The sequence below is a fragment of the Pituophis catenifer genome, unplaced genomic scaffold, assembly GCF_029215685.1.
Source record: "Pituophis catenifer annectens isolate HBS135680 unplaced genomic scaffold, rPitCat1.0.hap2 SCAF_1, whole genome shotgun sequence".
Taxonomy (NCBI): domain Eukaryota; kingdom Metazoa; phylum Chordata; class Lepidosauria; order Squamata; family Colubridae; genus Pituophis; species Pituophis catenifer.
Genome location: NW_027256881.1, coordinates 135644409 through 135667395, shown reverse-complemented (window position 1 = coordinate 135667395; position 22987 = coordinate 135644409). Strand labels below are relative to the sequence as shown.

Sequence of the window (22987 nt, the reverse complement as noted above, 5' to 3'; positions counted from 1 at the left end):
TGCACCAAAGACAAATTCCTTGTGTGTCCAATCACACTTGGCCAATAAAGAGTTCTACCTATCTATCTATAACAATAGTGTACTATATGCAAATATGAATTTCCAAATAGCAAAATAGCTGGGTTTTTTCCTTTCACAGAAATGGAAAAGAAACTTTCAGAAGAAAGAATTACAAAGCAAAAAGTAGAAAATTGTTTACTGGAGGTTGAAAAGCGGTGTTCTATCTTGGACTGCGATCTGAAGCAATCCCAGCAGAAAATAAACGAGTTGCTTAAGCAGAAAGATAAACTAAGTGAAGATGTAAGTATAAACTGTTTTTTAAAAAATCAGTTTTAATGTTTGCTACACTACATCTACTTACAGCTTTCCCCATCTTTTGTTACAGTTATGATAAATAATTCCCTATAAAGATCTACGTTTTTGTTCCACTTTTATAATTGATATTTACTTAACTTTTTATCAAAACCAAGTGTGGACTAGATTGAGGGAATCAATGAATCCAAAGTGTTCTATAGGTAATTTTGAGTATGTACAGTTAGTCCTCGACATATAACCACAATTGAGCCCAAAATTTCTGTTGCTAAGTGAGACAGTTGTTAAGTGAGTTTTACTCCATTTTACAATCTTTTTTTACCACAGTTGTTAAATGAATCACTGTAGTTGTTAAGTTATTGACATGGTTGTTAAGTGAATCTGGCTTCCCCATTTGCTTGTCAGAAGATTGCAAAAGGGGATCACATGACCCTGGAATGTTGCAACCATCATAAATATGAGTCAGTTGCCAAGTGTCTCAATTTTGATAATGTGACACAACAGTTGTAAGTGCAAAAAATGGTCATAAGTCTGTGCTGTTGTAACTTTGAATGGTCACTAAATGAATGGTTGTAACTCGAGGACTACCTGTACTTTGTTTCTTTGTCAAATGCTAGCAGCACATCATGCTCCATGGTGCCCCTTTTGATGATCACAGAACTTGAGCATGGGGTCAGGGGGTGCAGCAATGGGAAAGGTTAAAAATCAGGCATATTTATTTTAGGATGTAAGCTAAAGGTATATTGTATTCCTACATGGAATATTTTGGGTCTTATTCCCCCGTTCTATAAGTAATTTGAAATGTGAAATTTTTAAGTGAAAAACAAAAGCTATTTGCACTTCAGGGAATGTTAATCAAAATATTTGGCTTCACATTACAAATTGCCACCTTCATTCCCTATAGTGCTAAAATACTTTATTGAATATTAATGTGTTGTTTCGAATATACATTTTCATTTACTTGTTTCAAAATTCTCCAATTCAAGGTAGAGTGTTTAATACTGATTATACTAGCTTTCAAATCATGCATGATAAAAATGACTTAAACTTAGTCTTGGGTATAAGTCCCACTGGGCATTGACAATTCTATAAAATTGGGCTGTAAGACTGAAAGGACACACCTATAGGACTCTTGAGGTTTGACTAGAGAATGGGACTGGCTTTCAATTAGAAATGGAATATTAATTTTGTAATAAAATCTTCCATTACGGCTGTAAAGCTTTTGTTTACAGTTTCTGTTTAGCGACAATTTATCCTACTCTGCAGCTGGAACAAAAATCAATAAACTAGGAGAAAATCCTTGACTAAAACTACTCTTTAGCAGCTGGTATTCAAGAAGGATTGTCCAGTTATTTAAAAAATTGACATCATGTAATTACGCAAGCATGAAATATGTTATTTTCCATGCGTGTGGTCGTAAAAGTCTATCTACAAAGTATCAATCTGTTTTGCAGGTGGAAAATCTGACATTGAAAATTGAACAAGAAACGCAAAAGCGCTGCCTCATCCAGAATGATTTCAAAATGCAAAGCCAGCAGTTCAATGCACTGAAGGTGTCAGAGAAGCAGATAAAACAAGAGAATAACCATCTTATTGAAATTAAACTAAGCCTAGAAAAGCAAAATAATGAGCTACGCAAGTAAGTCCCTTCAGCAATAAATATTCTGTTCCATTACAGTTGATTGTGACTCAAGACTGAGCTGTGGAATGCTAAATTCTGGTATACACATAGGGTTTCAATCAATTCTTCAGCAGTGTTGATACTATTATTATTATTATTATTATTATTGTTTCTTAAATTTACATGCCATCCATCTCCCCTATCAGGCAAATGAGCGGCTTACAGATCATAAAAACATAAATATAAAAGCAATTAAAATACTAAATATATGCAAATTTAAAATTATTCAAAAAGTAGGCCCTAGAGATGGCGAGCATGGGGATGAGGTCTTCTTACCCCATCAGCCACCTCCAGTGAGTACCCCCTCAGGGGCCCAAAGCCAAGTTTTAACACCCTTCGGGAAGATTGAAAGGGAGAGAGCAGTTCTCACCTCTGAGGGTAGGGTGTTTCACAGGGACATAGGGATATTCTACAGATATACGGGGGAGTTACTTTAGTTCATAGCCATAAGTAAAAAAATAACAATAAAATCGCAATAATGCATATTTTTTTTTTGATATTTTGCTTTTGCTCCTTCTGAGTCCTAGTTAGCATGTAACTGTATCATAAATTGCTATGGAAAAAATGACTTTAAAACCTCATCAACATAGGCAATTCTGTGGCTGTGCATCTGCTTAGGGAATAAAAAGAATCTGGGTTTGTTCCCTCATCAGCCCTGTAGGCCAGATAAAGTCAGAGGTGGAGCTTTAGGACAACAAAGGACATTTCAGGACAAAGTCCATCCATTGAGGTCATTTGTTTCCCCATGTAGGAACAGGTGGAAGGTGTGTCTCCCTGTCTGTTCGTGCTTGGGGAACATCCATCCAAGTATAACGAAATAGGAAAACTCTGTCTTTTTTTTTTTTTTTTTACCTCATATCATAAAGAGAACTTTTCTTCATGCTGCAACAAACAGAAAATCACTTTGCTTGATCCTGTCCAGGAAAAACTAAAGAGTTACTGTGCTTGGTAGACAGATAGGATTTGTTATGTTTCCCTCTTTTTCTTTCAGCCCAATAAGGATTAGGTAGGAGGTGAAGTGGAGACTCAAGATCTACTATTCAGCCAAAACAGCAAGAGAGGTTCAAGACAAGAATAAGGAACAGTCTGGGGCCAAATATAAATAATCCTCAACTTATGATTGGCCACTTAGCAACCTGTTCAAACTTTGAAGTTATGACAGTTCTCCCCAGTGCTACTTATAACTTGGTTTCAACCGTTCTCCTCCCTGCCGCCGCCCCCCCCGCCCCCCCCAGTCACATGGTTGTATTTTTGGTGCTTGGCAAGTAACCTACGCCAGACTGTTTGCAGTTCCCATGACTGCAGTTTATGATGTTTTTTTGCCAGAAAAACATCCATTGGCTAAAATGGGTTTCCTTAACAATCACAATATTCGCTTAGCAACCATGGCATTTGCTTAACGACTGCTGCTATAGAAGTCATAAAATTGGGTGTAGTCATGTGGTGACCTGTTTAACAACCAGAATGATTTACGGTCATAATTCCAGACTCCATTCTGGTTGTAAAGCAAGGACTATCTTTAGTCAGTCCTGAGTGAAAGGGAAAATCTTCTTTCCAGAGCTAGCTTCTGGTTTTCTTTTCTTGAGGGTAATGGTGAAGCAACAACATAATAGGCCCTGCCTGCCCTTTCTGCTAAAGGAAACTGTACCTTCAGTTAGTCCAAATAAATCAGAAAATCCAGAATGTGCAAAACTATCCAAAAGATTAAAGCAGGTTTTGTATTTACTTTATGTCTTAAAGAAGGAATTTGTGCATTTGGGTCAGACAGTCCTGCAACCATAGTTCTTGACCGATATCATGTAGCAAGGAATCTGAAAGAACATGACTAATATCCTCTTCCCCTCTGCAAGCATCCAATAGTTTCATTGTCTTCCTTCGAATTCGAATTCCTCATTTAATGAAGTGTGAACTGACAAAACTTTGAAAAGATTAACTTTTTTTACTCGGCCTTGGCAATCAAGAAGGAGGAAGATAATAGTCCATTCCAGCAACATTTGTCATGGAAGTAGTATTACTTTAAAATTGCATTTATCTTATTCTCTGTCAGAGAGCGTCAAGATGCAGATGGGCAGATGAAGGAAATTCAAGACCAACTTGAAGCAGAACAATATTTTTCGGTATGTAAAATATTAACATACTCAATATTATGTTTATAAGTGTTAAGCCTTATGTATCTTTTGTGTTTATCACACAGTTGTAAATATTCTGGGATTTGTTGATTTATTAGTCACTGTGCATTATATTTTTCTAAAAATTTGGCCTAGTATCATATCACATACTGTTTTTCATAAGTGCATAAAGCACCATTATCAGCATGGACATACTGTGGTGCCCCTCAAGTTACTAGATTTAGTTCATATCCGCAAGTTTCACTTCCTATTCAGTTTGGTTCTTTGGCAATAATAAAACATTTTATCAGCCTGATAAAAATCTCTCCAGATATTAGTTAGGTCCAACCCTGAATATCTTTTGAAAATCAAAGTTAGCTCAGTGGTATGACTTGCTGACATGAAAAATGTAACAATCCTATTATTACCATCTCAGCCCAAATCAATACACTGAAGGATGAAGGTCTCTTCAGTTGAAGGGCTTTTCCCACTTTTAGTCTGGGTCATTAATCATTACATCATACTGGCTGTCATATTCCTAATATATTTTATTTTCAATATATGTATAGTCATGCTGGCTACATGACCACAGAAAGTATCTATGGATAACATTGGCTAAGAAACGGAGATGAACACCGCCCCCTAGAGTTGGAAATGACTGCATAAGGGAAACCTTTACAATAATAACTATTAATATATGGATTAATTTACTCAAGTAGAATATTTGATAGCTTTGACTATTTATAATATTGACAACTGATATTTATCTGGTCATTGTGGGTAATATTGACAAATCCTTGTTTTACATATATTTTAATCCTGGCAAAAATGTTATGAAGATTCCTTATCTTAAATTAAAACGGGCAGTTTTTCTAACACAACTTTTTTCCATTGATCTGGTTGCACCAAAGCTTTAATATCTATATTGCTGTTCTCTTGTAAAACATTTCAGACGCTGTATAAAACACAAGTTCGGGAACTTAAAGAAGAATGTGAAGAAAAGGCCAAACTTTGTAAAGAAATACAGCAAAAGATACAAGAGTTGCAAGAAGAGAGGTGAGACGATGATAGCTTGAATAATAGTAGCCAGTAAGAAAACTCCTATAAAGCATCTTCGGCCATAACACTAATTTATTATGATACTAATTTTAATTCATACTAATTTATTACAGGGATTCCTTGGCAGCACAACTGGAGATCACATTAACAAAGGCAGACTCCGAACAGTTGGCTCGCTCTATTGCTGAGGAACAGTATTCTGACCTGGAAAAAGAGAAGATCATGAAAGAACTGGAGATCAAAGAAATGATGGCAAGGCACAAACAGGAGCTTGCTGAAAAAGATGCCACGATAGGATCAGTAAGTGATTCACTCGAAACAGCAAAGTGATTCGACAAGACTCGAATCGTAGGCTTGTCAATCTGTACAAATTTGTCCCTTGAACATGAAGCATTCCTGGTTTTTTTTTTTTTTAAAAAAAACTGCATGAGAAATTGCAACAAATAGCAGTACTTAAAACCTCCAGGGACCAAACTTATTTACAAACTGCCCCATAAATACACCAAGTATAATGTTACACTGCAGTCACTGATGCTTTGGCTCTGAATTTGGCTAGACGTACTATGGCATCAGAAATGTTCCATACCATAAATTTAATTTCTTTGTACAAGAGTTTGCAATAGGACCTTTTGTAGATTTCAGGACTTGTGTTACATGATCATCAGAGTGTATAATAATGTTTTGAGAGCACAGTATATTTTTAAGTAGTTTAGAGGGATTCTAGTTTAAACATTTTTTTCTAGCATAGATGTGCTGATGGTTTCTGATGCAAGTGATTTCCCTTTCTAAATTCAAGCTGTGCTAAATTTTTTCAGCCCTGTTACTTAGTTTTACTTTTAAACTCTACTACTGTTAGATATGTTTCCCTTACAATCCTTTTTTTAAGCTTCTATTTTTGTCTGCTTCCCACACCGCTGCCATGAGCTCCTTTGCTGGGAGCTTCTGCCTCCTCCCCCATTCTCCCCCATCCTCACTTGGAATCTCAACTCCTACTTAAGTGCTTGGTTGGCTTGTTTCTATTCTGTGACTGACGCTTCTTATAATTTCTGTATCTTAGTTGGAAGAAGCAAATAGAACTTTGACTAGTGATGTGGCAAACCTTGCAAATGAAAAGGAAGAGCTGAATAACAAACTGAAGGAAATTCAAGAAAGTGAGTATTTAAATTTAAAAATAAAAGCATTTGATTTCATGTTAGCTTCACAAGTGCTACCTATTTTGTTATTTATTGACAGGGCTTGCCCATCTGAATGAAGAAGAAAATGATCTTGGATTGCTAAGGACTCAGTTTGAGAAACAGCTGGCTTATGAGAGAACAATGAAAACACAGGTAATGTATAAATGAGAAAATGACCATAGTTATCACTGCGATAATAATGGAGAGACGGGAATGTATTCAATTCTAATCACATAAAAAAAAAGCCCATTTATTATTTTCTTATAATCAGGCTGTGAATAAGTTAGCAGAAGTTATGAATCGAAAAAATCCCATCCAACGAGGAGCTGACACAGATGTCCGAAGAAAAGAAAAGGAGAACAGGAAACTGCATATGGAGTTGAAAACCGAACGGGAAAAATTAACTCAGATGATGATTAAATATCAGAAAGAAATCAATGAAATGCAAGCTGTAAGTATCTTATATGATAGTAAAAATATCTACATGAAAGTTTCAGCTATTTACACATTTATTTGACATAGTTATTCTTTAGCTTAATTTTTCATGTATTCTTGAAAATCATTAGAGAACGTCTCACAATCTAATATCCTTCCAGTGGCGAGTGATACTGATGGTTATGAGGCAGGCATTGATGACAGTTTAAAACATCTGAGGAGCTTTGTCTCACTTTTTTTCTAGTCTCCCAATTTCACTATATCACTCAGCTGTACTGAAATAGGAGCTATTTAATTGTTTTTATTTTCTTCAAATCCCATGGTAGTTCGCTTTTAGTGGTTTGAGTTAAGAGATTGCTGTCAGAACCATCTTTGTAAGCAAGACTTTATCATGCATTAAAGATTAATTCTGATTGTGCTTCGTCAATCTCTTTTTACAGCAAATAGCAGAAGAGAGCCAGATACGAATCGAACTACAAATGGCTCTGGACAGCAAAGATAGCGACATAGAACAGCTTCGGTGTCAGCTCCAAACAATACATATTGGCCTAGACAACAGCAACATATGTGGCCCTGGTGAAGTAGAAACGGATGATAGTTTCCCTGGTAAGATTTGTCCTTCTCTTTTTTGGAAGAAAAGGAGACATATTACAATTAATAACTCTCTATTTTGAGAAGTTACAATTGGAAATGTCATCTCTCCATCTTTCTGTCGTTAAAATTTTTAACCCTTTCTCATCAGGCTACCTTTGAATAAGTCAAAAGTAGGTTATAGTTCTTAGGCAAATCCAGATCTGTTGCATTATTCTATTTCAAAATCAGCAGTTGTGAGGTTTTTTTTTAAAAAAAAACTATTCTTCATTAATCCTTTCTGCATTTCCCCCCCTCCTCTTTCTGTTGGGTGCTTAGTTCGTATCACTCAGTCCCACACTTCAGAATCTATGTCTTTTACCTACCAACGCTCTTCCACCTCTGTCAGTATTGCTACTAAACCTTCCAGCTCTTGTGTGTTTCTCAATTCTGATTCTGACTCTGAGGAAGAACCAGTGTCTTCTGCACAACCCCCTTCAGAACCTGACGATCCAGGTGACCTTCCAGAAAATGTGTAGTGATGAAACGCTGTTGCCTATTTTCCATTACTAACACTGAGGACAGTAGATACCAAGGAGGAATGTCCCGCATGAGAAAGCAGCAGCAACTAATCTTAATCTTTAATCTTAGATTCTGTGGATGTTGCATTCATGTAGGTGCATGAGATATGCATGTCTTCCCTTTATCTGCAGATCCATATTTCTAATACATTTTAACCTACAGTATTTTGTATAAATGAGGCCCTTACTGCAAGCTTTAATTGTTTCACTGAAATGGTAGGATCTGAGGGGAAATTTCAATTAGAAGTGCAGATTAAATTAGTCCATCTAATTGTAGCTTTGTGTTTTTCAAACTGTCACACTTTCTGTAATATTTCACTCTCTCCAAAAACCCAAAGTCCAAGTTGAGACTTTATTATGAAAACTCTTTCAATACAGTCATTTAAATGCCAAATGAGTAAATTGTGGTGGTGGAAATTTTTTCAGATTATGTACTATGGCAAGGATGTTCAGATTTTGAACAACAAAAAAATCCCTCCCGAACTAGAATCATGTCTCTCCTTAGAAATGGCTCTGTATCTTTAAGAAACAGAAGGACATGGTAAGAGGATATTCTCCAAGATTTTTGTGACTTTTTATACACTGTCCAGAGTGTATATACACTCTTTTTATACACTTTCTGAGGCAGATGGGCAGTTCAAAAATATGAAAAATAAATAAATTGCATCTAAATACATATTTATCCAAATCTTCTTCATTTAAGTCTTTGTGCTCCAGTTCCTCAACCTTTCCCCCCCAAAAATTTATTAAATGTCAAAAAAGTATAAAATGCAAAAAAATAGAGAAAAAAATAATTAGAAAGAGAAAGGGGGTAGGAAAAAAGCAAAATTGGAGAGTACAAAGAAACGAACAAAAAAGCTATCAAAAAAAGTAATTTCTGCCTTTCATCAATACAGATAAAAATGTAAAAATCAATGATTCTTTGAACTAGAATAAACCATAACAGACAGTACTTTTATCATCTTAAACAAGTCTAATCATCAAAATCCAAGGTTAAAATTTCATTTCTTTCAATTTCAAACAAAAAAAATCCAAGAGTGGCTCCCAAGTAGAAAGGGAGTTAGGTAAAGTGTTTTCTTTAATCAAACCAGTCAGCTTCACAATCTCCACCAATTCCGATAATTTCACCATCCATTCTACCATTCTGGACATATTTGAGTCCATCCATCTTTGCATATAGTGAGGTCTTTTTTTTTAATCTGTTTGTCCATCAAGCTTAAAAGAAAAACCCTCTGGTTTCAATTGTACATTTAAGAATTCTCTGAATTAAAATAAATATCTGATCTAGATATATATAAAAAGTACATATATCTGGATATTCCTTAGCTTTTTTTACATATTCACCAAAGATGATAAAAAGTACCTTCATATTGATTGTATTTCCAACATATATTTGACACTTCCATATACATCTTTTATGGTACATCATCTTACAAAAGTCCTCATTCAAGTTATAATTCCATGCAAATTTCAGTCCTTTACTCCACATATTCTCCAGTTGATCAAGTGTTATGTTATTACCAAAGTTTTGGTCATGTCTTAAATATATTAGTCCTCTATACTCATTTGCAAGATTAATTTATGCATCTTAGCAATCACATGTAGTCATTAGTACATAATTGTGCAAAACACGTCCAACTTAAAATCAGTTTTTTATTAATAAAATAAAAATTCTTCTTATCCAGTTTAAATATTAATATCTCTCCAATTAACATTCAATACATTTTAAATTCCAATTATATTTCCAGTGCTGCACTTTGAGAAAGATCTATAAAAGCAATAATTCCTTAAAGAAGTCAGACATGCTTATTTGATTTTAATGTGCTTCATCCTAAATAATAATGTTAAACAAAAATTGGTGTAATTGTTTTTGGAAGAAAGCACACTACACTCTCTACGTTAAATATGATGTTCCTCACAATCCTGAAACCTAATTGCACTCTTCCAAACAGGAAAGTATTTTAATTTTCTGTATTGAACTAATAATCAGGTGGCTCTATTCAACTTCCCAAGCTGAAGACCAGCCAGATGTTGCACTGAGAACCCTTGCAGGGTATCTTCCAATACAAAATATGTTCTGTGTTTAATTTTTTGTAAAAATGAGTGGAAGGCAGCAATAATAATGCTTTTTATATTTCTGCTCTGGGCCATAATATATTTACTAATAAGAATGTGACATAGTTACATGATGTGGCATAACTGTAAGAGAACGTCGCTTGTTTTGCTTGTAAATTTCAGCTGTTTTATTGCTTGTAAGTTTATAGGTTAATACAACGTGTAATAAATGCCATTTTTCTTAATGAGACATAACATTAAAACAATGGGATATCTGTATAATACTGTTTTAAAAAATTAATTCAATCCTTTTCAGAGTCACGACTTGAAGGATGGCTATCATTGCCTGCTAGAAACAACACAAAGAAATTTGGTTGGGTAAAAAAGGTAAATAATACAATTTTTAGGATGTTATTTTGACATGATATGCACCACTAGGTACTATTCAAAAACAAAAGAATCAAACCATTGTTTCTGCAATTGTGCTGCTTTTAAGAAATTATGAGCCTGGCTATGTATTACAGTCAAAAGACTGATTCACTAATAGCATAAGAAGCTATTAATGAAGAAGCTATTATCTTGTAGCTGTTGTGCTATGAGATAAGCATACACAATCAGAGAGAGTTGTCTTTTAGTTTTGTTTGTTGACTTTCTTTTACTTGGGTAAATTTTCAGTGGGAAGTGCTAGGTGTAGGAGCTTAGAAAATTTTCAAAAGCTGTGCAGCGGAAAAAGGTACACAAAGCCCTCCATCCAGATGTTTAGTTTTAGGTTGTCCTAACTTAGAGATGAGTGGTAAGGTAATATGTCGATTGTTGCCCAAAACTTATGCAAGTATCAAGTTACTTATCCTCTCATTTTTTTAAAATTTCATTTATACATTGTACATTGTTATATTTTAAATTTTTTGTACTGGTTTTGTTTCATGCTATATTTTTTCTATGGAAGCTGCTGATAGTTGCAGTGGCATAGAAATATATTTAATAAATAACTAAAAACTAGGATATTTTGTTTGAAGTTTAAGATGAAATATGTTTTGTAGGAAGAGAGGCTATTCTCTTATATTTTGACTGACTTATATAGCCAGACTGGAAGATATCTGGTCCTTACATTTCCTTATTAAAATAACATTTTACATATTTTCATTTTGTCAAAAAGTTGCCATACAAAATTTGATTATATAAATAAAACCAATTTGCAATTTATACTTATATTTGTATTATTTAACAGTATATTATAGTCAGCAGCAAGAAGATACTATTCTATCATAATGAACAAGAAAAGGAACAATCCAATCCATACATGGTACTGGACATAGAGTAAGTGTTGTGATTTTTTTTTTTTTACGTTTTGAATATGGTCAATATTTTTGTGATTCTGGAACCCTGTCAACAAAGTCCATCTTTCAGTATGGTGAGCTAGTTAAAATAAATTAGATCCCTTTGATGAATTTGTAAATATTCTACTATACTCTACCAACCTATTGTGTAAAGCAGAGCAACTTTAGCAAATCTGAAATTTGTGTCATTAAAATACAGTGTTTTTAGGGTGTTATGATTTTAAATGGTCATAAATTTAATAAATTTTAATGGGCATTCCATTAATCAAATTTAGATCATTAATCCAAAATGGATGCATGGGGGAGAATCCATTCTACAGACAGACATATTGTAAGTGGATGGAACCTTGAGAAAGCTTTAAAAATCAAAGTTTGGATTAAGAGCACAATTGAAATCTTATTTAAAGTCCAAGATGAGCTCTATGAAGTAAATGGGAAAACTTCTAGAAATGTTGCTGCATTAAGGCTTCATGTTTAAGCGATTCACGGTTAATTAACTTACATTTTTGTTTCATATCTGCATTTCTGCTACTATAGCAAACTGTTCCATGTTCGACCTGTCACACAAACGGATGTGTACAGAGCAGATTCTAAAGATATTCCCAGGATTTTCCAGGTATCCCTATTTAAAAACTTTTAACCAAATATAATGGTAGACAAAGATGAGATGCCATGTTTATTAGACAAACTTGAAATAAACACACTGAGGGGCAATTGTTCTATAGGATTTTTTTTCCTCAAAAAATCTTGCAAAGAAAAAAGTGGGGGAAACCGTTTCTGCCTGAATTTTTCCAGATTTTTTGTGAAGCATCATATCTTTTACTGAGAATCATATTTTTTCTTCAGCAGAAATAAGTTATTTTATAACCACTTTATAATAATTATAATCATATGCATGCTGTCAAATTAGGTGGTGAAAACCACTGTTTTCCCGTGTTAAGAATAGAAGAAAAATCTTGCTAAGAATTACTGTGGGGAGGAGGAATATTTAAGAAGCATTTGAAACTCTTCCATAATTAATCTTTTGTCATTAGATAGATGTTTTCTCTATCTGTATTACTGACTTTTTTCCCAATTCCAGATCCTGTACGATAATGAAGGAGAAAGTAAAAAAGAACAAGAGTTTCCTGCAGAATCATCAGGGGAAAAATCAAATTATATTTGCCACAAGGGACATGAGTTTATACCTACCCTTTATCATTTTCCAACCAACTGTGAAGCTTGCATGAAGCCTTTGTGGAACATGTTCAAACCTCCTCCTGCTCTTGAATGTCGCCGTTGCCATATCAAATGCCATAAAGATCACATGGATAAAAAAGAAGAAATAATAGCACCTTGCAAAGGTAAGCTTTGAGCGTTCCTTAGCGTTCTCTGAGCTGGGTTGTTTTCTTGCAGATGTTTCATTACCCAAATTAGGTAACTCCATCAGTGATGATCAACCTTGAGCTACACATATTCTCCTTTAAAGGTAAGTTTAAAATAAATAAAATCCAAGTTGATTGCAAATTGATCCTTAGAAAATTTCAGAGTCCATAGCTAGATTAGAATTTTTTAAGATTAAAATGACCCAGAAGAATATGCAGATTTTCAAATTCTGTAGCAATCTACCACAGAGATGCACAAAAGCCAAGGATGTCCTTTAATTAGGCTGTATCATTCAGGCAAAAAATAAGACAAAATGCACTCTCTCGTGGCATCAGAGAATCCAATAAAATTTAGATGGCTTATCTTGACTATACTTGGCTGAATTGTTCAAAGGCTAATGCTATGAAAAATCTTGCTAAAATTCTACCTCAATTTCAGCTGGAAAGTTGCACATCGGGTTAAACTACTGCCCTTTCAACTTGACTAGTTTTGATTGGACAAAAATGCTGTTTAATGTGTAATTTAATGTGTTGTTTTTTTAAAAAAAATTAAATACATTTATTTTTCAAAATAAGATATGGTTTCTCTTCAAATACAGTATATTGTACTAATACGATTCGGTTCTAAAGTACTTGTTTTTAATATATTTCAGTGAATTATGATATTTCAACTGCAAAGAATCTATTAGTGTTAGCTAATTCTACAGAGGAACAGCAAAAATGGGTGAACCGCCTAGGAAAAAAAATTCCCAAAAAGCCTCCAGCACCAGATCCTTTTGCACGATCTTCACCCAGAACTTCCATGAAGGTCCAGACGAGCCAGTCTCTCAGGCGGCCAAGCAAACAGCTTCCACCAAATAAAAAAGAAAGCTTTCCCCCAAGGTAAAAAATTACATGTACAAAATTGTGATAACTTTTTAGAACACTGTCCTGGGCATTTGAGGGAGTCATGCCAAGTATTTCTTTGATAAGCCACTCTCTTGTGGCTGATCCTATAGACCTGTGGATTTAGATCTTAGGAACCATGGATCCTTTGCTTCTCTTATCCAGTGTCTGAGGGAACGAAAAGTTTTTGGTTTATACAGATCTCCTTTATAGTAAGATTATTTGATTTAGAAAGTGAAATTTAAATCTTAGAAATTCCAGGTCTGCATTTTTATTTTATTTATTTAGCATATGGTATATCATACATGAACTAGCAATATATACTGTATTAACATTTCACCTAGCATTTGTACTAAAATAGGACCTAGGATTTTCTACATGACACCTTCTTTTACCTTTGTGACAGAAGTGGGAGTTTTGTGACGAGGTTAAGAAGACATACAGTACGTTAAAATGTATCCATAGCAATGAATTGCTAGGTTAACAATAACGCTAGGAAGGTTTGAGACAAGCATTGATTTTATTAGCAAAAACTAGATTGCTTATTTGGAGCCTGCGGTATACAGATAAATAGGGCTGCACAGTCCATGTTCAATATCTATAAGGCCTGGGAGTGCAAATATAGCACCTGCCTGCAACAGGTGGAAACAGCTTCATCTTCTCTAAAATCATGCCGCAGGTGCCCTACTGCCAAATTGATTTACAGTTTTCTTTGGCTTGCTTATTCCTATTGGATGGGCCACCCCTTCCTCCTCAGTTTTTCAATTCAGGGTAACAGTGTAGAATAAATCATCAATGGAATTTCATCCATCTTAGAAAGGCATAAATAAGTACCTGTAGATCTGAACCCAATAGGAAATATTAGCCCACTTGTTCACTTGTTAAAAGTGTAGCAGCACATGATATGTTTTGGGTTCCACTACTTCACCACAGTTTTATTTTATTTTTTAGTACTGAGCCTGCCCTGCGAATTATTCTTCACTGAATTGTGTTTTTTCTATACTATATTCTTTTATTAATATATCAAGAGTAAGTAATAGGGAATTATGATTGAAGTACAGATGCATGTTAAGTGAGAACTAACTGTGAGAATTTGGCTACAAAGCGTAAATGACAATATTTTGAAATAAACAGTATTTGTATAATAATTAGCTTAATAGTTTATTTAAAATACTAAGCAGTTTAAAATGTATTACATTTGCATTACCCAACTGCTATTACCTACAATGGCCCATGCTTCATTAGGGAGCTGTAATCTAAAACCAAAATATTGTCATTTAACAACCAACCAGTTTTGAGTCTGTTTAATGGCGTGAAAAGCATTTTGTGTGCATTTCATGCTTTGCCCTGTTTTTTTTTTTCTTCTAATTGTTGCATATAAATTATTGAAGAAGCATAGATAATTCCTTTTGATGTTTGGAAAAGACTGTAAAAATAATGGAGTAAGTGTTCTAATTTAATCCAGAGAAAACTATACTTTTAAATCCGTTTGAAATTATGAAGTGGCTTTAAGTGTTACAGTTCTCTTCTTGAATACGGAACCTTTATTTTTACTAGTAATGCTAAGATCAGTATTCTCCAAGTAGTCATAATTAAAGTTTGAGGCAGGAAGTAGAGATCTGTAAAATCAATCCAGGAACAGAAAGTTCCAGAGGAATCTGGAAAGTCCTATTTCCTCCTGGGTTATGCTGAACCTTCTCCTGGACCATGTCATTCTACATTCAGTGACTGAAACAGTTAGTTGACAGCAACTTATGTTAGGTTGCACCTAACATTTTGCCTCAGAGGGCACACTGTCCACAGTTTATCCCACTATCCTTACAGGATAGATCTAGCTTACCTCCTATCTTAGTCTCAGGGTAACTGGTGGGTTTTTCCATTTGCAGTAGCACCCCAATGTGTGTGCAAGTGTGTGTATGCATAACTATAGAATATTGTGTGTGTAATGTTACACAATTGATACATGGTGTGCATAATACAAATGATATCAACTGCAACCTAAATATCAAAGTTTTGGGGAATATATGTTTTTTATTAAGGAAATATGCTTTAGGTTTAGCTTGTTCCTTCATAGATTAATATGATAAACAGCAATGTAACTTATTAAAAAAAAGGTGGATAAAAGGTTGATTTTATACAGGTATAAATAGAGATGTTCTTTCATTTTGACTGCCAAATGCATTTTAGTTTATAGTTCAGTAGTGGAACTTACAAAGGCAGTTGATATGTTTTGACAGCACAGCTCTATTGATTTAGCAACATTTTAAAATATTCTGATTCATAATCGAATAGTGTTGGTTAACTAATCAGCATCTGAAAAAGCAAAAACAAAAGCCACAGATATCTTTACAAAAAATAGAAAGGGTAGGCTTTAATTTTGAAGAGGATGACATATCTGTTGGAGACTTCATTGATAGATTTACACAATGAGATTGTCAACTTGCAAAGCTTTCAAGTTGCCATGAGCAGGAGGGAGGGAGAACTGAAGTGAATGCGCTTGATCCTTCAATACCTTGTTTCCCCCAAAATAAGATATTCCCTGATAATTAGCCCAATCGGGCTTTTGAATGCATGGCAATAAGGCCAAGCGTTTATTTCAGGGTTCAAAAAAATATAAGACAGGGTCTTATTTTCAGGGAAACACAGTACGTTTTTTCTGATTTACCAAGGTGCACCTCAATTCCCCTTTATTGAACTTTCAATCAAAATCTCATGAAAGATTCTTCGAACTTATTCAGCTTTAGAGCAGGCAGAATGGACAGTTGTTTTGTTCTTCTTCTCCCAAATGCCCCATATGAATTGAGATGCCACCACATGATGCCACAATGGATACTAGGGACAGAGATCACTTATACCCAAATGAGCTATGCTGCAGGAAGAACCACTGTGAGGAATTCTGTATGATCAGAGTAAAATTTGAAGGACACACAGGAGTAACCGAACTTTAGATTCATTTACTTAGAACTAAACCATTTAGCATTGCATCTGAGATAAGCAGATATGCAAGCCTAATGCGACATTCACATAGTTGCTTTAATCACACAAAGCCATCCATTTGTTTTTACATCTTGGTGGTGGTGTGGGTTTTTTTGTATTTTGACACATAAAATTGCCACAAGTCTACATTTGTAGAGTAAGGTCAGTATGAATTACTTAAACTTACTTGCATACGCTTTACAATTTGTATACATTCTACAACAGAGATAAAAGCACATGATGTTAAATCATATTTTTCTGTCAAACTTTTTTCTTTAAGTGGTAGTATCTGTCTAAAGTTTTATGGCCAGGAAGTTATATTCCAAGGAAATTGCTGATTTTTTCCCTCATTTCTGCCTCCTTGGAAAAATTCTGAAGCACTAGCAAAGTACTTTCAGAAGTAAGATGAGGTGACTCTGTAAGATTTGTAAGTGCCAATTCTTCATCATTCCAGTTTGTAAGCACTGACAATAAATGAAAACCCTGCGTCATTTGTGCTGGGAAATACCATGCATTCCATACATTATGAGATACACTTTGACATCCAGGAGTTAATTTTAAGAATGTACATAAGACTTGTGCATATGATTCTTACATTTTAACCAGTATCAGAAATGGTAATAACATGCACAAGAAAAATGTTTCAGTAGTTTTGATATTCAGAATTGTCCTTAACTTGGCTCACAATAAAACCTCATTTTCCAGATTGATTGGTGTGGCATGTAGAGACTGGGATTGGTCATTTGATGATATTGATTTTGATGTTGATTTTAATATTGATGATGCTGAGGACGATCTTGATGATAGCGATGATGATAACAATGTGTTTATTCTAAAGAGGTAAATGGATGAATATCTGCAGGAGAATGCATTGGTTTTATTACAGCATGCGTTTTCAATTTTTCCCAGTAGAGCTATATGTGCTGGCTTAAAATCTAATAATAATAATAATTTGATCCATGCATGATTTTTATTGCTTTGAAATTATAATGTCAAAATCCCTTATATATTTACATGTGCTTCTTATAGTAGATTTTTCATGTATGGCTGCCTTTGTGCAAATCCACTTTTGAACATTCAGATCTATTCTTTGTTATGTCACATGTTGCTGCAAGCTCATATATAGGTGACAAGGTAAAAACTTGATTTTCCGTGCTTTGGTGTATCTTCGTCATACTAAAGTGTGGTATAACTTGCTTTGCAAATATATTACACTAGATAATCAGCATAGGAATGATAGAACTTCTTGCCTCCATCCCCCAACAAATTATTTAAAGAGGCTGGATTTCCTAATTTTCAAATCAACTTCGAGAGGAATATAATCTTTCCTTCGAATCATTTTTGATTGGGAGAAAGATAGTCAGCTATATAAATATTTTAAATAAATAAATGAAATGTAAACTAGATTCTATTCTAATACCCATCACGCTATCGCCCAAAATTAAACAACTTTTTTCACTACCACCCTAGAGATTTTTGGACTTTCTGTGTCATACATGGGCTGCTTTCCTCTTGACCAAGAGATTCTATGATTTGAGAGTTCTAAATTTTGCCCCATTTTGCATCATTCTCTGCATCATCTCTGATCCTGCAACAGCTTTGTTATTCGGTTCCCTCTAGCAACAAAGTGAGTTGTGACAATCAATTTGAAATGAGAGTGACAAAATGCTGGGTATCTGAAGGAAAGAAATTAACTGCTCCTTAAGATAAATACATAAACAAAGAGAAATCTTTTGCTTTGCTAATGTGAACCAGATTGGCTGAGAGATCCAGCATTGCCTCGTTGCCTACCTCTATTTCCTTAGAACCCACAGACTATGAATTTGAATTTACTATATTTAAACTGACTGAGGTCTTTTCTTTCCTTTTTTTCCAGCTAACTGCCTTCTGGGAATGCAGTTTTCAAGGTGATCTTCATCCCTCTGAAATAAGACTGAAACTTCGTACCTTGAGTTATGACTGCCGTTGACACCAGGCAGCCCAAGAGCCATGTGAAACAGAAGGAGGCCCAGGAAAGGAAGTGGGGGATATGCCGCAGGGGGGAGGCCCGGTGCAGGAGTCAGGTGGGTAGTGGGCAGGTATGGAGTGCATGTGATTAGAGGAAGGCTGTGAAAAGAGGCGCAGGCTGCATGCAATCACAGGGAACCCAAGGAAAGTTGCACCCTGCACCCATTTTCTAAGGCCTCCCTGAGCTTGTACATGTGCACACACATACACAGGCTCCCTGTGCCCTGTTTCCATGGCCTCCTTCCCTGTGATTGCATATACCTTGCACCCTCATTCCCTGGCCTTCTGAACTTGCACCACACAGAGCACCCCATCCCCAACTCATATGTGGCCTACTCTGGGTTACTCAAGGCTCCACCCCCCCCCCCCAGCACCCCTGCACTCCTTACCTGGGACTCCCTCTGCTTCCCACTTAATGACCTGCAAGACTGCATTTTGGGCTATCTACTACTAGGGACAACCAGGACTTAGTGATTATGGTCACCAAGCAATCATGTGGCATCCTGCTTTATCACACCTCACAACCCCCCCTCCCAACTGCAGTCGTAACTCAATGACTACTTGCATTACAAAGATTCTCCTGTATCACCAAATATGAAGAAATCCCTTTTACCACTGGTACTGCACTCCACCGCACCTCCCCGTGCCTCCAGCAGTGCCTGGTATCCCCTTCCTTCTGGAGATCAAAGCAAGGAAGAGACTTCCATCAATTGGAATGCCCTCAGCCAGTGCCCTCTGCACAAGCCGTGGGCCTTGACCTTCTCTGATCATCGTGCCCTGCAAGCTTCTGCCCTCAAGGCCTGGAATGGTAAGAAAAGAAGATCTCAAGAACGCCCAGGAGGAAGACATCAAGTGTGCTTTGGACAGTGGCCTTGCCTGCCAAGGTCAGTATATTCCATCTGGCCAAACAGGAGCAGCTGCCAGGTCTTTTGTTTCCAAATAACGCTTAATAAAAATCAGAGCTTTGGTTTTATTATCTGCTCTCTTTTGTTGCTATATTGTGCCTGAGCTACTGTGATGTTTGCTGTCTGTTCTTCACATGTCTCTCCACACCCCCCCCTTTCCTCTCCACGCCTTCACCTATCCCTTTCTCATACAAGAAAGCTATAAATCTGGCTTCTGTGAAAAACCTAGAAGTTGTGGCTTACTCTTTTCTCCAATGTGTCTCCATCACCATCTTTGTGTGTAAAAACCAGCTTCTTCGGGTGAACGACACTCCTAGTCTGCAGCCAAAACAACAAAATGTCTCCAGAGCAAGAACGTGTCACTCACAGACCTCTTGAAATAAAAATATATTTAAACATTTGGGGGGGCGGGGGGAGGAGAGAATTCTCTTGAAGCTCTTTCCACAAAGACTCAACAGGGATCAAAATGATGAGGAGTCGTGAAGAATCCATCCTTGTTCAGCTTCTGGAGAGAAACGCTACCAGCAACTTTGCCAAAAAAAAAAAAAAGCAATGAGTGGCAGGGTTATATCAGATCGATGAAGACTGCATCTTAAAAAGTGACCATTATACTGTGTGTTGTATGTATTTTGGTGTTTAAATAAACACATTGTATTGTAATGCTGCAAAAGTGTTTTTAAAATTTTTTTCCATTTTATTTTTATACATTTATTCATATTCCATTAGTACAGTTTGCAACTATGCACTTGTATAAAGCCATAAAGTTGACATTTATATCATTCATACTTGTTTATTCAGCATGTCTGCACTCAGCAGTTAAATATAATGAAAAGTCCCAGGTATGTACTTATTACCTAACAAGCAGTCCCAAGTCTTGTTTTATCAGTTGTGAATGCCTTAAATTAATTTTGTCCCCTTAAAGTTTATGCTCATTCCTGATATTTAAGAGATAAAAGAATGCAGAGGTTTACCAGCTCTTAAATGCAATTTTGCTTTGTTGCAGAATAATAGTGCACTATGTTTACATGTAATAGTTTATATCAATGTCAGTCTATATGAATGTGTACCTAATAGGTTTGAGAGGGAGGGGAGGGGGGAATCAGCTAAACATTGCTTCCAGAAACAATGAACTGGTAGTATTAGAACTAATATATAACTTTCATGCATAGGTATTTTGAAATCAGTTCTTTGTTCAATTCTCAGTATTAGTCACAGACTTTGTATTCTCCTTATTAAGTGCTATGATTTTCACTTTTTTTTTCATACTATCTTAGCTGTGTGTTTTATTTCTGGAAAAATATAACTATTTTTACATTTTCATCGCACAATGTTTAAGGAATTTTACAATAACTGAAAAATACTGTAGATGTATTTTAAACCTTTCAGTCCTATTCTCTAAGCACATAGCTTTAGCAACAGGAAAATAATCTCAGTTTTGTGTTTGAGAACTTGTGGAAGGAAAATGCGCCACGGAGGCACTTAATCTATTTTTTTTATGTTGTACAGAATATAATTTGTAAACTCATTCATGCCATGTCCATAATTTATCCCACAAATGCATGTTTTATATAGAACTACAGGATGCTATGTTAAACACAATGAGAGTAAAAAAAAAGAAAGAAAGAAAAATATTGGAAACTCTACTTTGGGATTTTTTTTAAAAAAATGTATGCATATATATGCACAGGTGTTGTATGATAACAATGGAATGTAGAATCTATTATTTGAAGAAAGGGACTGATACATTTCACTAGATTTTGTTTTTGTTTCAGTAACAGAAATTGAGTATTTAAAATGAGAGGACCAGGAACTATTTGGTATTTATCCTCATAAAAATTGGAATTGGTGTAGAATTCACCAAGCAGGACTCCTACATATGTCCCATTTGTTTGTGCAGTTGTATGCGGTTACGTCTGAGCTCATCACACGCTTAGATTGGCTCATTCAAGCCTCACTTGTTAGGAGTTCACTTCAGTAGATCACGCACAAGAAATATCAATTCACTTGGACCTATAACATGGGTGTTTCCACTGAAAATCATGTACCTATAAAAGGATCTAATAATGCATATCCTAGCTTGCACATTTAAATATACTTCTATTTTGGTTAATTTTTACAATTTCATGACACGGTGAAAGAATATTGTCTTGTGTGCTTGCTCTGAACAGTGAGTGTACAACAAAATATATTAGGAAATGCATATTTTGCATACAAAACTTACTGTTTAAAAAATGTAAACAATAAACCTTGTTTCAATTCACTAATGGCATACATATTTTATATTATAAATTGTTATTTGTGGGATGATCTGAATTGGAAGAAATATATTTTTTTTAAATAAACTATTTGAGTAAGATACTAATATTAGCAAGTTGATTTTTTTTTTAAAAAAAAATAATAATGTGAATAACTGCTTTGTACTTGAAACCTGCATTGTATATAGATTCAATTGACTCTTACATGGTTATGTGAAAATCTATATTTAAAAAGTAATTTTATTTAGTGACTTTCAGGCTTTTAAATGCAGACCCGAACTTTGCTTTTAGAAAGAAGCCTGAGCATGATTTCCTTTTTATCCAAAAGAATTGGATAATCCTTTTTATCCAAAAGAATTGACGTTTCAAACATCCTCAAAGAAAAATCTTATCTTTGCTGCATCTATAATTAATTGCTTCTTAAACAGTTAGGAGATGGAGAAAGCAAAGCTGTAAATGTCCATATCAGCTCTGTTGCAGTTGGGAGCAGAGATAAAAATCCAGAGTATCTAGTTGCAATTTTTTTTCCAGTTTAATTGGAAGGAAATTCTGTCACACATTTAATTCCACAATCTTCCTTTGATCCAGAGAGATAAAAGATATTGCCAAACTATGGAGAGCCATAGAGTAAGTCAGATTGCCATTACCCACCAGAAGCAATTCTCTAGGAAAAATGATGATTTTGAGAAATGAATGGATGAAAGATTTGTAAAATTAAGACAAGAAATGGAGAAAGACATTGAAAAATTATCTGACAATATAAAATAAGAGTGGAAATTCTAGAGAGTAAATCTGAGGTCCAAGATAAAGAGTTGGAAAGAGAATTGGATGATTTAGATGTATAAGAATTGAGAAAGTTATCTGCTTAAGATATATAGTATGATTTTGGAAGTTCCGGATGAAAATATTAGAAGTCCGCTTACTCTCTTGTAATCCCTTCCCTTGCTTTCTATGAGGGGGGAGGAAATATATTTTTGCAGGCAATCTCTTGTGGCTGGCTCATGTTTTTTCTCCTCTCCCCCCCCCCCCACCCAAAGCAGAGAGTACAAGAGTGAGCAGACACCCAATGGAGAATACACTGGGCTGTTTGTATAATGCGCTTCCAGCCCCCTTCTAGGCTGTGGGCCCTACTCAGTGGGTTTCAAATCTTTTTACTACCAGTTCTGTGGGTGTGGCTTGGTGGGTGTGGCATGGCTTGGTGGGTGTGGCTTGGGTGTAGCAGGGGAAGGATAGTGTCCATTCCCTCCCCACTCCAGGGGAAGGTTACTGCAAAATCCCCATT

The 22987-nt window shown here is 35.4% G+C and overlaps 1 protein-coding gene across 2 annotated transcripts in view; it reads left to right on the top strand.

Annotated features, from left to right (window-relative positions):
- ROCK2 (Rho associated coiled-coil containing protein kinase 2) overlaps positions 1–21079 on the top strand; it is a 107011-nt gene extending 85932 nt beyond the window's left edge. The window contains exons 18-34 of one of the 2 annotated variants that reach the window (XM_070932985.1): positions 140–300; positions 1767–1951; positions 4041–4110; positions 5054–5157; positions 5274–5460; positions 6218–6311; positions 6394–6488; positions 6607–6786; positions 7211–7376; positions 7680–7856; positions 10293–10363; positions 11205–11293; positions 11851–11929; positions 12395–12656; positions 13331–13559; positions 17244–17378; positions 18415–21079. In XM_070932985.1, the coding sequence (XP_070789086.1) occupies positions 140–300; positions 1767–1951; positions 4041–4110; positions 5054–5157; positions 5274–5460; positions 6218–6311; positions 6394–6488; positions 6607–6786; positions 7211–7376; positions 7680–7856; positions 10293–10363; positions 11205–11293; positions 11851–11929; positions 12395–12656; positions 13331–13559; positions 17244–17378; positions 18415–18418 (2288 nt within the window). In that variant the 3' untranslated portion in view covers positions 18419–21079. Of the gene's footprint in view, positions 1–139; positions 301–1766; positions 1952–4040; positions 4111–5053; positions 5158–5273; positions 5461–6217; positions 6312–6393; positions 6489–6606; positions 6787–7210; positions 7377–7679; positions 7857–10292; positions 10364–11204; positions 11294–11850; positions 11930–12394; positions 12657–13330; positions 13560–14513; positions 14592–17243; positions 17379–18414 lie in introns of both variants that reach the window. The other variant, XM_070932986.1, reaches the window with a different exon arrangement.
- Positions 21080–22987: the final 1908 nt, after the last annotated feature.